The sequence below is a fragment of the Dendropsophus ebraccatus genome, chromosome 8, assembly GCF_027789765.1.
Source record: "Dendropsophus ebraccatus isolate aDenEbr1 chromosome 8, aDenEbr1.pat, whole genome shotgun sequence".
In the NCBI taxonomy this organism is placed as follows: domain Eukaryota; kingdom Metazoa; phylum Chordata; class Amphibia; order Anura; family Hylidae; genus Dendropsophus; species Dendropsophus ebraccatus.
The window spans coordinates 20,008,972-20,025,580 of NC_091461.1; the positions used below are offsets into that span (position 1 = coordinate 20,008,972).

General features: G+C 45.5%; 1 protein-coding gene across 1 annotated transcript; it reads left to right on the forward strand.

Moving 5' to 3' along the window:
* The first annotated feature begins 2,365 nt into the window (after positions 1-2,365).
* Positions 2,366-16,609, forward strand: ZDHHC16 (zinc finger DHHC-type palmitoyltransferase 16). The gene is made up of 11 exons (XM_069978895.1): positions 2,366-2,523; positions 6,823-7,054; positions 7,135-7,329; positions 8,285-8,373; positions 9,531-9,559; positions 10,015-10,148; positions 11,677-11,724; positions 12,475-12,560; positions 13,567-13,690; positions 14,819-14,889; positions 15,977-16,609. The coding sequence occupies exons 2-11, from the start codon at positions 6,839-6,841 to the stop codon at positions 16,089-16,091; spliced, it is 1,107 nt and encodes a 368-aa protein (XP_069834996.1). The 5' UTR covers positions 2,366-2,523; positions 6,823-6,838; the 3' UTR covers positions 16,092-16,609.

A 16,609-nucleotide genomic window follows, 5' to 3' on the forward strand; every position in this document is an offset into this window, starting at 1 on the left:
TTATAGTCTGTTCCTGGTTTTGGCTTTAAAAATCTGTCAGATAAATCTCTCTGTGTAAATGCACCATTACAAAACCTACACCTAAAGAGTGGTGCTGTTTCTAGAAGAAAGTGGCCATGTTTTTGTAGTGATGGATAACCTCTTTAATGTACGATACAATCATTGTGGGTGACATACCATCCCTGAGGGGTTCTGCGTATTACATTTGTGTTGCTCGCTGAGGCACAGCAGGGCTTCTTGCGTCTCTCTATTGACGTAACGTCTGCCTGCCAGCCGCCCCCTCCTAGTGTCATACAGCGGAAGCAGGAAAACAGCAAAGAGCTGGGCTCAGGCGACATGGGACTTGTGGTCACCATGTAACCCTAGCCAAAGCCTAAATGTACATGGGCCGGATTTATACATGCTCAGATTCTAGTATCGGCCATATGGGGGCAGTGGCGGTCTTTGGCACCAAGCACCCCAAGCGATCGCTTGGGGCCCCCAACATCCAGGGGGGCCCCCACGCCCTGCTCTTGTGCTCAAGACCGCTGGACAGGGCCGCTGCCCCGCTCGCTGCTGCCATCTGAACTGTAACTATGAGCCCTCGTAATGAGCGCTCATAGTTACATGCAGCAGCACTGACAGGGCGGGAGACATTGGCTCCCTTCCTGTCAGTCACTCTTATGGCCGCAGGAAGGGTTTTCCCTGCGGTCACAAGTGGCAGCTTTGTCCTTGTGGTGCCACCCTTCCTGCGGCCACAAGAGTGAAAAGAGGAGGAAACGCCTGGACCCAGGTGAGTATAGGTGTTTGTTTTATTGTGTTATATACTATATGGGAGGGGGAGCACACAGGGGTCTGTTTAACTGGGGGAGCGCACATCGGGGGTCTATATAAATGGGGGGAGCACACAGGGGAGGCTATATAACGGGGAGCACACAGGGGGTCTATATACTACTGGGGGAACATACAGAGGGTCTATATACTACTTGTGAAGCACACAGGTGGTCTATATATAACTGGGGGAGCACACAGGGGTCTGTATACTACTGGGGCAGCACACAAGGGGTCTATATAATACTGGTGGGGCACACAGTGGGTCTATATACTACTGGGGGAATCACACCGGGGGTTTATATACTACTGGAGGAGCACACAGGGGTCTATATCCAAGTGGGGGAGCACACAGGAGGTCTATATCCAAGTGGGGGAGCACACAGGGGGGCTAAATACCACTAAGGGAGCACACAGGGGGCCTATATACTAGTGGGGGAGCACACAGGGGGTATATACAACTGGGGGCAGCACACAGGGGGTCTATATACAACTGGGGCAGCACACAGGAGGTCTATATACTTCTGGGGGAGCACACGGGGGGCTATATATAACTGGGGGAACACACAGGGGTCTATATACTACTGGGGGAAGCAAACAAGGGGTATATACTACTGGGGCAGCACACAAGGAGTATATATTACTGGTGGTAGCGCACAAGGGGTAAATACTACTGGGGGCAACACACAGCGGTCTATTGTTTTTGAACGCGTGTCGAGGGGGGGGGGGCCCAGACATAACTTTGCATGGGGCCCCAGAAATGCCAAGACCGCCCCTGTATGGGGGAGACCTGAACAAGTACTACACGTGGCTGCACACATCTTCCATGTCTACATTGACTTCCAGTGAAGACCCTGGATGCTGCAAGAGACTTTCTGCAGAATTGGGTGGAGTTCCCTGCAGATTATGGATAGAATTGCTATAGAAGTTTCTTTTCAGCTATTATTTCCTATGGGGATTTACTCTAAGGGAGTCTTTTCTCTATACGCATATAACAGTGCCAGTAACTAAGGCGGTTTTACCATGAACATGGTTTACAGTGGCCATGCTGAAAGTATAGGGCGAAACGCGTATGCGGAAGGTGCTTCATGTGACGGCACTAATGTACACGTGTATGGCGCCATTGTGAGCGCTAAAATGGGGTGGCTCTAGTAGAAGTCTAGTAGAATATATGTATATAGTGTTATTTTAGTGTATACACAGGGGTGTTACAATCAGGCCCTCCAGTTGTTGCAAAACTACAATTCCCATCATGCCTGGACAGCCAAAGCTTTAGCTTTGGCTGTCCAGGCATGATGGGAATTGTAGTTTTGGAACAGCTGAAGGGCCTGAGTTTGACACCCTCGGTATACAGCGTTGTTGATGTTTTATAAGTGAAAACTACACTAATAAAGCTGCTTTTGCTCTCTGGTAGCAGCAACCTTGTGCGCATGCGTGGCGGAAAAGAAACAGAAAAAAAAAAATTATCGTCATTACCATGCGCATGCGCCTTGTATAGACAAGAATGCCGGCTTTTACTGGGCATGCGCATTAGCGTTAAGGAGAGACCCGTCTGTCGTGCGCATGCTCTGTTAGGTATGGCTCCGGCTGATGTAGGCTGAGTGTGGTGACATCCGGTTATTGGAGGTATCTGGGAGACGGGATGGAGGATGCAAGGTGGAAGGACGGCTGTAAGGAGAGACTTGTGCCCCACTGAGTGATACTGCCGGGCAGGTATGTAACTATGGGTGATGCTGCCCTTTAAGGATATAATGACATTGTCCTAGTAGTCACTGACAAGTGCATTGCTATTACTCTATCTACACCAGTGTTCTTTAGTGACTCACCAGCTGGTGCAGAACTACAACTCCTATCATGTCATCTGGCTGTCAGGGCATGCTGGGAGTTGTAGTTTTACAATGGCTGAAAAGCCACAGGATGGGGAGCACAGCTCTATAGCGTATAGGATTCGCAGCGTATTTTCTGCAGCAGATCCGCAGCAGATTTCATTTAAACAACTGAACACAGCATCAAATCTGCTGCGGATCCTGTAGGTGTGAACGCACCCTAAAGGTGACAGTGATCGGGTAACACGCGGGAAAACACCCAGGTGGTAAAATTTATTGCTATCAGCCGCATATTGACCTTTCGTTTTTTCCCCGCCGCATGATTAAAGGCACTGCGAACAAGCACCGATCTCACTGAGCAGCACTCGCTTATGTCCTTGCACGGCCTTAGGGTACTATTACACGGAATGATAATCGACCGAATCGGTCCTATCCGGCCGATTATCGCTCCATGTAAAAAAAAAACAAAAAAAAAACACAACAATCAGCCGATGACAATGATCGTCGGCTGATCGTTGATATAGGTTTGGACCTATAATTGTCGGGTGCCGACCGTGCATCGCTACGTGTAATAGTGGTGTGCGGCTGACGGTTTACAAAGTGAATACATTACCTATCCATGGTCCAGGGCTCCTCCTGTGTTCTGCTTCTCCCCGGGTCACGCGCGCTCCAGCTTCAGAGCGGCCTGTCTGAGCTGACAGGCCGCTCAGCCAATCACAGGCCAGGACCGCCACGGCCTGTGATTAGCTGAGCGGCCTGTCAGCTGAGACAGGCCGCTCTGAAGCTGGAGCGTGCGGGACCTGGGGGGAAGCACAGAGCAAGAGGAGCCCTGCAGCCTGGACAGGTAATGTATAGAGTTTAAAGTGACTGTACCACCAGGCCCAGGCTGAAGCACTGGAGGCAGGCCGATCCACCCTTAGTAGGAGGAAACCCCTGCCCCTTTATGATAGGGTTCCATTGATTCTAATGGAGTCACGTCAAGGTGGGGCTGGGGTTTCTTTCCACTGGGGGTGGGTCAGCCGCCTCCAGTGCTTCTGCCTGGGCCTGGTGGTACAGTCACTTTAAGCAAAGGCTGCAAAGACATCGGTAACAATGTCCATGCAGCCCTTGTCAAACGATTATCGGGCCATGTAATAGACCCAGTAAACGAGCGCAGATCTAGCAGATCGGCGCTCGTTTAGAGTTATTATCGGGCCCCTATCAGCCCGTGTAATACTACCCTGAGCCAAATAGTAAAGGATAGGGTGTTTTAAAGGGGTTATCCAGAAAAGAAAAACATGGCCACTTTCTTCCAGAGACAGCACTGCTCTTTTCTGGTTTGCAATTACGCTCCGTTCACTTCAATAGAACTGCAAAACCTGCACCTAAACTGGAGACAAGAGTCATGTTGTCTCTGGAAGAAAGTGGCCATGTTTTTCTAATGCTGGATAATCCCTTTTAGGCACAGATTTCCTTTGGCTAGTTATCCTGATCAGTCAGGGTCTGAACGCTCAGAGCCCGACCACTAAAAACTTTTGCTATGTCTCTATTTTTATGACAGTGACGGCTAAGCACAAATTTTCATTGGTAAATGGTTAAAACAACTGCATCGGCTTTTAATGCATAAAAAAAACTAAAAAGTTTCACTTTTAAGAGCGTTTTCACATTGAACGCTCAGATTGACATCAATTGGAACTGTCAAACCTCTATGTAGATTTTGAGGGTTTTTAGTTAGAATTTTGCCCTAGGGGGTTATCCAGCGCTACAAAAACATGTTTGCTTTCTTCCAGAGACAGTACTACTCTGCACTAGAGATGAGCGAACCTGGAGCATGCTCGACTCCATCCGAACCCCAACGTTCGGCATTTGATTAGCGGGGGCTGCTGAACTTGGATAAAGCTCTAAGGTTGTCTGGAAAACATGGATACAGCCAATGACTATATCCATGTTTTCCACATAGCCTTAGGGCTTTATCCAACTTCAGCAGCCACCGCTAATCAAATGCCGAAAGTTCGGGTTCGGATGGAGTCGACCATGCTCCAGGTTTGCTCATCTCTACACTGCACCCAAACTGGAGACCAGGTTTTGTAACTCTGTTCCATTGAAGTGAATGGAGCTGAATTGCAAACCACACCTGAACAGGAGACAAGAGTGGTGCTGTCTCTAGGAGAAAGTAGCCATGTTTTTGTAGTGCTGGATAACCCCTTTAAGGGTTATTCTGAGTGTCACATTTTATTTACATACTTGGCTTGGAGTGTTTTTTTTAAAAAAAAAAAAAAAAAAAAAAAAAAAAAAAAGGAAATGCAACCATACTTATCTGCCCCCAGTCAATTTTTCTCATTGAAAAGTACAGTTTGGTATTCGCAGCAGATTATGCTTCGAACGTGCAGCGGGAAATCCGCTGCGGATACGGTATGTGTAAACCAACCCTTAGGTCAGTTTCACACGTAACGGATCTGCAGCAAAGCGAAATCCGCTGTGGATCCCTTGCCTTGTCATTTTTAGTGAGAATATATACTTGCAGCGAGATTGACATCCCGCTGTCAGTATGTAAGTGACAGCCCCCTTTACCCCCCGCCGGCCGGTACATGCATTACCTGCTCTGCGCTCCAGCTTACTTCGGGGGCTCTCAGCGTCTTACCGTCCCTCTCAGACAATCTGTGCTGCGGCAGGATGTCCTGTCGGTAATTTGCAGCGTGAAATCCGATGCGGATCCGTTACATGTAAACATTGGCCTATGGATAGATTCACATGTACTGAGTCTGCTGCGATACTCTGTACCATTATAGCCTATGGCCTTGCATTCTTGCAGGGGAATGAAAGTGACGGCCATGTTTTACTAGCTGGTGGTAAAAATAATAAACAGTCCCTGCTTACCTGTGCGCTCATCTGCTTGCTCCTCTTGGTCCCGCTCACTGGTGGCCTGCTCAGCCAATCACTGGCTGCGGTGGGACATTGCCCTGGCAGAGCGGACCGAGAGGCAAGCAGAAGTGCTCCGGGGGAGAGCGGGCAGATAAGCATGGGGGGCTGTTTATTATTTTTACTGGCATGGCAGCTAAGTATTAAATATGGCCGTCACCACATTCTCACAGCCGAAGGAAAATCCACCACAAGAATGTAGGGCCGTAAACTGATGTGACACTGAGTATCGCAACGTGAAATCCACTGCGAACTCGTTACATGTCAGTCTACCATTAAAGAGGTTCTCACACCACAGCAGTGCCCTTCATTAAGCTATAGGGACAATATATAGAAGAGCAGGGAGCCCCCTCCTTATAGTAATAGAACCCTGAGAGCAGCGGTCACTCCGGAGGACCTCCATGTATTTGATGGTTGTGGCTATCGAGTCCCTGTTCAAGCCCATTTATTTTTTGGAATTGAGCTGCAATACCACACTTAGGGTGGGTTCACACTACGGAATTCTCGCGGATAAACTCAGCAGAATTCCGCAGTATGTCCTCCCGCCTTTCCGACGGCTTCATAGACACCATTCTATGGGCCGGCGTATTCCGCTATCCGCCGAAAGAAGTGACATGCGGTGGGTTCAAATCTACGCTAATGGCGCGTTTACACAGACAGATTTATCTGACAGATTTTTTAAACCAAAGCCAGGAATGGATTTGAAAAGAGGAGAAATCTCAGTCTTTCCTTTATGACCTGTTCTGTTTATAGTCTGTTCCTGGCTTTGGCTTCAAAAATCTGTCAGATAAATCTGTCTGTGTAAACGCTCCATTAGCGTTAGATTGCAGGGAGGGGGGTTTGGAGAATCCCAGCACAAAGCTTGTCTCTTAAATATAAACCCCCCACAGGACAGTCATGTGTGAACACTCCCTTTAGCCCGATCATCGGTCGGCGCACAGTAATGGGAGTTAATGATTTGCATTGAGCTGTATAAGGTTATTACAGAATGTAGAGGGGAACTCCCACCCGTCCGTCTTCCTTATTCTCATGTACTAGAGGGGCGGTAGATCGGTCGCTGGATGATACTCGGCTATCAGTGCGTATAGAGCAGGTGTATACCAGAAGGATGCTCTAGGTATATGCTGAGGCTTGAGGGCCTATATATATATATATATGTATGTATATGCCACACCTGAAGTGAGCAGACCCTGAATACCGCTCACACGTTAGTCATAGTATACAGGGACATACAGTTTCCACCATTAGCAGTCGTCCATTAGTCTTGGTTGTGCTTCTCTCTCCCCAGGTAATGCACAGTGGGAATGAGAAACGTGCGGCGCCTTTTCTTGAGGTGCCTTCGCCTGGGACACAGAAGGAAGTTTACGTATGTGAACCTGCTGACAGACTACCTGCGCTACGGCCGCCTCTGCCTTGTCTCTCTCGCCTATAACTCTTTCACCAACAGCGACGTTGTCATCGAGTCCCTGTTTGAGCCCATTTATTGGTTGGTGGATCATGTGACCAGGTGGTTCGGCGTCGTAAGTACTTCCACACATCTGTATAGTAGTTATATATAATTTACATTCTTTTTAATTTAACTTATATTTTTTTAATCTAGGTGTTTGTGGCTCTGGTGATTATACTGACAAGCTCCATTGTATTGATCGTGTACATCTGCGTCCTCCCTCTCATCCTGCAAACGTATTCCACCCCCTGGATCTGCTGGCATCTCGCCTACGGCCACTGGAATCTCATCCTGATCGTCTTCCACTATTACAAAGCCATCACCACCCCCCCTGGGTATCCACCACAGGTAACCAGCCAGAGGATCAGATGGTAAAATAACATTTCTAGATTTAAAGGGTAATCCAGAGGATACTTTTTTTTTTTTTTAAATCAAATGGTGTCAGAAAGTAATAAAGATTTGTAAATTATTTCTATTAAATGATCTCCAGTCTTCCAGTACTTATCAGCTGCTGTATGTCCTGCAGGAAGTGGTGTATTCTCTCCAGTCTGACACAGTGCTCTCTGCTGCCACCTCTGTCCATGTCAAGAACTGTCCAGATCAGTAGGAAATCCCCTTACTAAACCTTTCCTGACATGGACAGAGGTGGCAGCACAGAGCACTGTGTCAGACTGGAAAGAATAAACCACTTCCTGCAGGTCATACAGTAGCTGATAAGTACTGGAAGACTTAAGATTTTTAAGTAGAAGTAATATACATAATCTATATAACTTTCTGCCACCAGGTGATTTGAAAACTACTTTTTGTTTTCCTCCATGGTACCCCTTTTAATACATACATTTAGAATTTTTTCAGTTTTCAGGTTTACATTACATTTTTTTGGAAAAAAGAAAAAAAATTCAAATTCAACTTTGTATATTTTTTTATTTTCATTTTGCTTATTACTCCATGTATTGCTAAGGGAAAACCATTGATTGCTTACAATAAACCTGGAATAACTACATATATATATATATATATATATATATATATATATATATATATATATATATATATATATATATATATATATATATATATATATATTATATATAATGAATGATATGTGTGCGCACTTCACTCTGCCATGTTACTGATGCATATATGGGTCCATATTACGGCTGCAAGTTCTGGGCCCAGTGCTGATCTAATGACTCAAACTGATAGGTGTTGGTTCTGGTCATGGATGTGGCCAGAATATGGGTGCATGTAGACATACATACATACTTACTGTGATTCTAATGGCGGCTGTTGTGTTTGTCAGGCCCACAAGAATATCCCATCAGTATCAGTATGCCGGAAATGCATTGCACCAAAACCTGCTCGGACGCATCACTGTAGCATTTGCAATAGGTGGGTTGTTAATGCTTATTGATCCTATGTATTGTAGAATAAGGTGTATTTTCTATCAGCCATTAAATAACAGTGACTTCTGTTCTGGCAAACCTGGCCATATATTACAGTCAGCCATTTTTATTTTTTTTTGAATGGCTGCCATGTTATCCCACATTTCTAGTTGCAGGGAAATGCGTTTAGATATGAGAACTTATTCACAGGAGATGCTCTCTGTCTCAGGTCAGAGCCCTCCCCCCGTGTATTATAACCTTCTGTACAATGATTATAAGTTTGGTTTGATTTGAGGCTTTAAAGTGTCACTGTCGTTTAAATTTGTTTTGCAGAAATGAATAGTACAGGCGATTTTAAGAAACTCTGTAATTAGGTTTATTAGCCGAAAAATACATTTTTATCATGAAAAAGCAGTTTGAAGCTCTCCCCCCTTGTCTTCATGATTTTCTATGGAGAGAGGGAGTTGAGGCACCAAAACAGGACAACAAAGAGTTAATTTACAGCTACATCACTGGGCTATCTCCTCTGAAGTCAGCACTGACCTCTGAATATCAGCTTTCACACAGCTCCCACTGTGTAATCCTTTGTTCTCTGCTGGCGACTAATGAGAGGATGGGGGTGGGGGGGACCTGGGGAAAGTCTTTTTGAATGCAGATAATGGCATATTTGCCTAATAAACGCAATTACAAAGTTTCTTAAAATCGCCGGTACTATTGATTTCTGCAAAAAAAAAATAATAATAAAAAGACAGTGACACTTTAAACACCCCTATGTCCACCCTGTAGATCACCGCTGAGACTATGCGGCTGAAGAGGTTGGATGCAGCCTATGGCTGTATCCATGTTTTCCAGGACTCCCTAAGGCTGCATCCCACTTCTTCAGCCACCAGTATTCAAAGGCAGAGCGCTCATCTCTATTGGGATTGTGACATGTAACATTTTTGTCCTTATATAGTTACACGGTCCGTCCACATCAGTCGCATTCTGCGCATACACACTGTGCATAACTATGGGAACTAGTAAAACGTGTTTCTCAATATTTGTTAGGGGCAAACAATGGCGGCATTCACCAGATTCCCTGTGACTCCAATAATCTTGTTTACTGAGGATGTGCAGTAATGTGAGACGGTGGCGTCCATAATATTATTATTGTTCTCTCCACAGATGCATTTTGAAGATGGATCACCATTGCCGTATCCTTTATACTTATCTACATATATAGCTATTGGGTGGAGGTAGTCGTTATGGTAATTTTTCAACCTGTTGGAAGACCACGATCCGCTGACATTGTGCATGCTGACTGATCATGGTCTTTTAACAGGCGCTATTACGCCAAACGATTATCGTCCAGAATGGCCGGTTATTGGCCAAGTACGGCCGATAATCATTTGGTGTAGTAGGGCCCTACGGTACAGTCTCATGACGCTGCTGTTGCATGTGGATAAAACATGGCCCTGATGCAATCACAAATGGTAGCAAGATATTGCTGGTAAAACTGGGGTAGCCATTGGCCATCAAATGCAGGCAGGGTGCTCGGCTGTTGGGACTTTCTGGGAGTTGTAGTTCTTTAATAGATGGTGAGCCACTTTGTAGGAACTTCTTTAGTATCATGTTGGCCATATTACTCTTTAACACGTTCCCATTGAAGCCTGGCTGAATAACTGCGTGGGGCACTACAACCACCGCTACTTCTTCTCCTTCTGCCTCTTCATGACCCTGGGTTGTATCTACTGTAGCATCAGCAGCCGCGTCATGTTCCGGGAAGCCTATGCAGCTATAGAGGTGAGATGGGGTGCTCCTCTGTAGGTGACTGGACTCCCATAAACAGGATAAAAGTTTAGGAAGATATTGCATTGGGTATAGATATGGGTGATGTTTATGTTACTCCTGCAAAACAAATGAGACACCAGTGATGTGTCCGGGTGACTCCATCTCTATAGGCTGGATGTAGAGCCATGAAATGTTGTATAAAGTTATTCCATTTCTGCTGATATATAAGGGTTATATTACACCATGTGTTACAGTCTGCTCCTATCCAAAGGTGCAGTCAGAGTTTTGCAGGTTTCCTATTAGATCTCAGGTGCATATAGTATTATTAAGTCTTATCTAAGATGGGAAATTCTAATAAACAGGGTATTAAAGGAGGGCAGGCCAAATTGGAGAATGAATGGCCATAAGCTATCTCTTTAAATGGGTTCAATTATTAAAATGTACTTGTCTCCTATCCACAGGAGATTGCAGGGGACCTGACCTCCATGCCCTCTGGCGATCTCCAGATCAGTCCCCGGCTCCTTTGTCGACCTGTGGCGGCTCTGTTCATTCTCTACAGAACTCTGCTCTTTCTGGCGGCTCCATAGAGAATGAATGGAGCTGCGGGTCACATGAGATGCGCAGCTCTATTGAAAACAAAGGAGCCAGGACTGATCTGGAGAACACCAAGGGGCATGGAGTTCGGACCCCCTGTGATCTCCTGTGGATAGAGGACAAGTAAGCTTTAATAAAAAATAAAAAAAACCTTTAAGATCGGAGGGTGTCTGACTTCATATGTCATCTGTTTGAAGCAGCTGTGGTGCCCTGCTGTTTACCAGGCACAGATCCATACTTTAGTGGTGGTTGTGTCTGGTATTAGAGCGGCTTCGTTCCATACAAGTGAATGAGACCGGGCTGTAATAGCAGAAGTACAGAGCTGTGCCTGGTAAACCACGAAGAGAACACAGGGCTATGTAGAACTCCGCAGCCACTTTACTCAGCTCATTGGAGGTGGTGCCGGGAGTCACTGAACTTCAACTCTTAAAGGGGTTGCCCAGCCATTAATACCTACCCATAGAACAGGGGATAAGTGAATGATCGGGGGTCTGGTTGCTGGGAGCTTACAGTCTCCAGTCAGCCTGGAGCAGAGGTCATGTGTGCAGACTATGGGACTGCCATACTGCAGCATTCATTTCTCCCCGTCTGCTCCCATAGACAATGAATTAAGCTACACTATCCACTTATGAAGACCATATCATTCTGAAAGGTCATATCATTCTTAATATAGCAGGTCCCTGCATTCAGACCACCCATAATCATGCACTTATCCCCCTATCCTATTAATAGGCTGAAAACCCTGTTATGGGTGGCCATTGATTTCTAGTCCTGGAAAGCTCCTTTAAGAAGTGCTTAAAGGTTTCACGAGGCAGGCAGACTATGGTCGTAGCTCCAGCTCTTCCTTGTCCTCCGTCATGTTTCTCTTGTTCCGGAGTCGGCCGGGTTGTGCTCTGTTCTAGAAGGTACTAGAAAGGTAATTGTGGTCATATTTCCCTCTTATTAGAAAATGAAGCACCATGAGGCGGAGAGGCTCCAGCTCGCAGGCAATGAGGTGGGCTATCTGGCTACCTATGTGTGTGACTACCGCAGCCTCATGTCCTGCTTACACGTATGAGTCCGCTCCTTCCTGCTCTTCTGTTGTGACTAACCAGTCTCCTTGTGTTCAGACTCATCTCAATGGGGTCTGAAGACTCCACCCGCTCTGTGTTTGCAGCCTTTATGCAGATCTATGTGTCTTCATTGTTACAGGCTACAAACTTTGCTCATTCTCCCTTCCATCTGTCTGTTACTTCTTGTTAGCGTATAGTCAGTACTGTTATCCTTCAAAGCCCCATACACACAAGAGAGAGGAGTTCCTCATAGTAGCTGTACCCTAGAGGGCCCACTGTTCATGCATTATACAGATAATACATTGATTTTAATGGTAACCATGTAATGCCACACTTCCCCTCTGGGGGCGCTGTAGCAGAGTGGAGTTGAAAGTGATACCAGCTTTCCGCATGGATTTCGTCTGATCGCTGCTGCTCCACAGCCGGACATCTTGTGATCAGTCTAATGGAGAGGCATTTATTACAGGAAAGTATTGTCTAAAGCTGAGAACCCCCATACAGGGTCTGTCCTTGTGATGGAACCCCTTTAATACTAAGATACAAAGAAGGAAAGTGTCATCCCCCTCACTATCCTGATGATACTACTATGTCTTACTGATGTCTTATGTCTTTGTTTCTTGTCTCTTTTATAACGTGCCGTGACTTAGATTCCAGCCCAACACCGAGATGTTAATAAGATTTCTCTCTTTTAGACGTACAGCCAGACGCCACCTCCGGCCTTCACCTTCCGGGAGAGAGTGTTTCACAAGTGCATCATATACCTCTGGGTTCTTTGCAGGTAGGAGATTTATCTTTATCCTTAAAGTGTCACAGTCGTTTAATATTTTTTTGTAGAAATCAATAGTACAGGCAATTTTAAGAAACTTTGTAATTGGGTTTATTAGCCGAAAAATGTATTTTTATCATAAGAAAGCAGTTTGAAGCTCTCCCCCCGTCTTCATTGTTCTCTATGGAGAGGGGAGGGGTGGAGGGAGATGAGGCGCCAAAACAGGTCAACAAAGAGTTAATTATAGCTACATCACCGGCTATCTTCTCTGACAATCAGCACTGACCTCTGAATAGAGGCTTTCACACAGGTCCAGGTATGTAATCCTTTGTTCTCTGCTGCTGACTAATCTCCCTCCTCCCCCCTCCCCTCTCCATAGGTTACACAGGGCTCGAGTGATGTAAAAGAGTCGAGACTTCCTGATAATGAGCAGTGACTGAGAGAGAGGAGGGAAGGGGGCTGGGGAAGCCTTTTTGAATGCAGATAATTGCATATTTGTCTAATAAACCCAATTACAAAGTTTCCTAAAATCGCCTGGACTATTAATTTCTGCAAAAAAATAAAATAAAATAATAAAACGACAGTGACACTTTAAAGGGGTAATCCAGGCTTAGAAAAACATGGGTGCTTTCTTCTAGAAACAGCACCTTTTCTGTCCTCAGTTTGTGCATAGTATTGCAGCTCAGTTCCATTTAAAGTGAATGGAGCTGAATTGTAATACCACACATAACCTGAGGACAGGGGTGGCTTTGTTTTTTTCTAATCCTGGATAATCCCTACAATAGGTCATAGCCTTCCCTATCAGTCCCAAGCGTGAGGAGTAACAAGATGTTCCCCATATGTCTAGTGGATTTGTTGGCTCTCATGACATGTCTGTTGTAGTAACTACTTGTATTCCCCATACAATATCAAAGCTGACGTTGTGCTGTTCTTTTATTATTGATCCAAAAACAATTGACAACTGGGTGTTACCATTACACTTGTTAACATTTCTGCATGGATTGATGATATTTTGCAGCTCTGTGGCAGTGGCTCTTGGTGCCCTCACATTGTGGCACGCCATGCTCATCACCCGAGGAGAGACCAGCATAGAGAGACACATCAACAAGAAGGAGAGGAAGAGACTGCAGACTAAAGGGAAGGTGAGTGGCATCTGCACTGACACATTGGTGAGGCTATATTCACACGTCTATTGTTCTGTCCGCAATTGCTGGCATAACATAAAACCAATGTTGTTCATTGGCCCCGTTCACACGTCCATACGTGTATACAGAGCCGGATCTGTGTCCGAAAAAAAAAATGGACATGTTGTAATACAGAACGTTTTTTTGCGCCATGGATCGCTGGGGTAATGAAGTGTGAACGTAGTGCAGCAGTACGGATGCACAATCGTAGTGCGGGCCATGGTCTGCACAACGGGTGTGTGAATACAACCTAAGGGAAAACCGTGTGTGAGCTGCTTGGCTCAGGGCTTCAAGGAGCAGCACAACTAAGCACACACATGGAACTGCCATAGACTTTCATAGATGTGTGTCACATGCCAACGGCAGCAGCAGACTTCTATAGGCCACCCAGCTGATCTAAGGATCATCCAGACAGCCGCCCCCCCCCCCCCCTAGAGAGCTGCCTGGATGATCCTGCCCTTGGTTGCTCCGAAATACCATCCCATGTTATACAGCCCTAAGTGAATAAATGGCCAATTCATATCATTTAGGATAAGCAAATCCTAAAGAGAACCACTCACCAAGACAATGCTATCTAATCTATTGTCTATTATGTTATAGAGCAGGAAGAACTGAGCAGATTAATATATTTCCCAAAGTGCTGAGGGCTGTAACATCTCGCTTCCCTCCCATTTCTATTCCTGCTTTTTGCTCACTGTCAATAAAGCAGGGATAGGGATGGGAGGGGGAGCGAGGAGGAGTTACAGCCCTCCGCATTTCAGGAGTAGAATAAAAGCATTGTTTTTACACTCCATAAGCACAGACAGATACATGAAAGGTACCATGTGTCTCCTTGTCCTAGAAGCATCTAACAGTGTCAGCAGTTTGGGATTTGCAGCTGACAGATTCCCTTTAGGGTGCGTTGACACGTACAGGATCTGCAGCAGATGTGCTTTGTATCTGCGCCATCAAATCTGCTGCAGATCCTGTACATGTGAACACAGCCTCAATGTAAATTTGTTTAGCTTTACTCTTCCTTAAAAGCATCTCATCCAGTTTTGCTATACTGATAACAACCAATAGTTCTTTGTTTATTACCTTTTGCAGATCTTCCATAATCCTTACAGCTACGGCCGCTTCAGCAACTGGAGACTTTTCTTTGGAGTAGAAACACAATGGTATATTGTCGTGACCTCTGATAACTAAAAGCTGTTTACATGTCAGCAGAAAGCATAGAATACACCCATACAATGGTGAAGTCAATGGAGGTTTACAAAAATAGTAACGTACTTATGTATTCACTTTACTTATATATTGCGAACATGTCCCACTGTGCTGGACAAAGATTGTCATCATTCACAGAGGTCCCCAGGGGGTTTCGAGTCTAGTTGCCCCCTCCCGCACACACTGGAGTTGCCCTATTGGGATGTTTTTAGACAGAATCTAAGGGAGACCCATGTAAACACGGGGACAGCAGAAAGATTTTATGCAGATTATGAATTTGACCGTTGTAACTTCCCGTTTCTTAACCAAGAACACAGGACGGCTAGGTATAGATTTACACCAACACTCCCTGTCACAGAAAGGCTGGTAATTCTGCCATCAGCTCCTCGATTACATACAGACCCTATATACACGTTAAGATATATATACAATGGTTGGATGCAAATACAGACAGTGGTACAGTCCTAGCAATATCGAATTACTGTTACGATGCAGATCTTGGTTGCAAAGTGAACACATGGGAGGCGTGCGCTGCTGTACATTTCTCAGAACCTCCCCTACATATAGACATGGCCTCCCTTGGATGAATAACACCACTTACTGCCAGATCCCTCCCCCCAAGTGCAAGTTCCACCCCCTTCGGCTGAAAGCCAAAACCCATACACTCCTAAAAAGGGGTCATAGGGAGATGGTACTATAGGATTTGGCTGGGCCCCCAGAGCATTTGGAGACCAAACATGGCTTCTCTACCCAGCTTTGACTACTTGTTCTGCGTATCCCCCTACCCATAGTCCCTAGAGAGGAGTGAGATGCAAGAAAGCATTAGGCTGGGTCAGGCGATCCCGAAGATGTTACCATTATGCAGCCGTACATATCGGCCGATAATCGTTCCGCAGAATTGGGCTTTTATGATTCCACATATATACAGTGTATAGAGATATACATAGATATATTAGGGACAATATTCCATACTCTTCACAACTGTACATTCCTGGTGAACATTATACATTCTCACTTGGAATTCCTTCTTCTTCCTCATAGGCAATGGGTCACCCGAGTTATTTTGCCGTCTTCCCATCCTGCGTACGGAGATGGTTTGACATGGAATGCTCCACATTGGATCCCCATAAAACAGACGTCAGTCCTCGCAATCTAGGAAGTGAACCTTTCCTCCAGGAGATGGTACAATGTATCACTAGGCGCTTCATTGTGTCCGGAAACGTTTGTGGTGTTTATGTAAAACCAGCAAGAAGTGTAATCTTATACTGTAGACACCATTGACCTCCAGCCCTATTGCAGTCATGGGGGAAACCTTTAGCTGTTGCAAAACTACAATTCCCATTATCCTTAGGCAGCCAATGCTAAACCTTTAGTTGTCCAAGCATAATGGTAATTGTAGTTTTGACCCATCACTTTACTATTGTGTGGAGAGTGGGATGCCACCAAACTATAGTGTTCCAGCATTATAAAAGGGAATAGAACAATAAACTATATTATTTATGAAGTGGCTGTATGAGGTTAGGAAAACATGGTTGCTTTCTACTGTAAATGGCGCCCCTCCTGTCCATAGGCTGTGCCCGGGGAATAGGGCTAAGCTGCAGACACGGCCACTGGAAATGAGTGACTCTCATGAAAGAAATTGGCCATCCTTTTCTAATCTCATACAACAGGGAT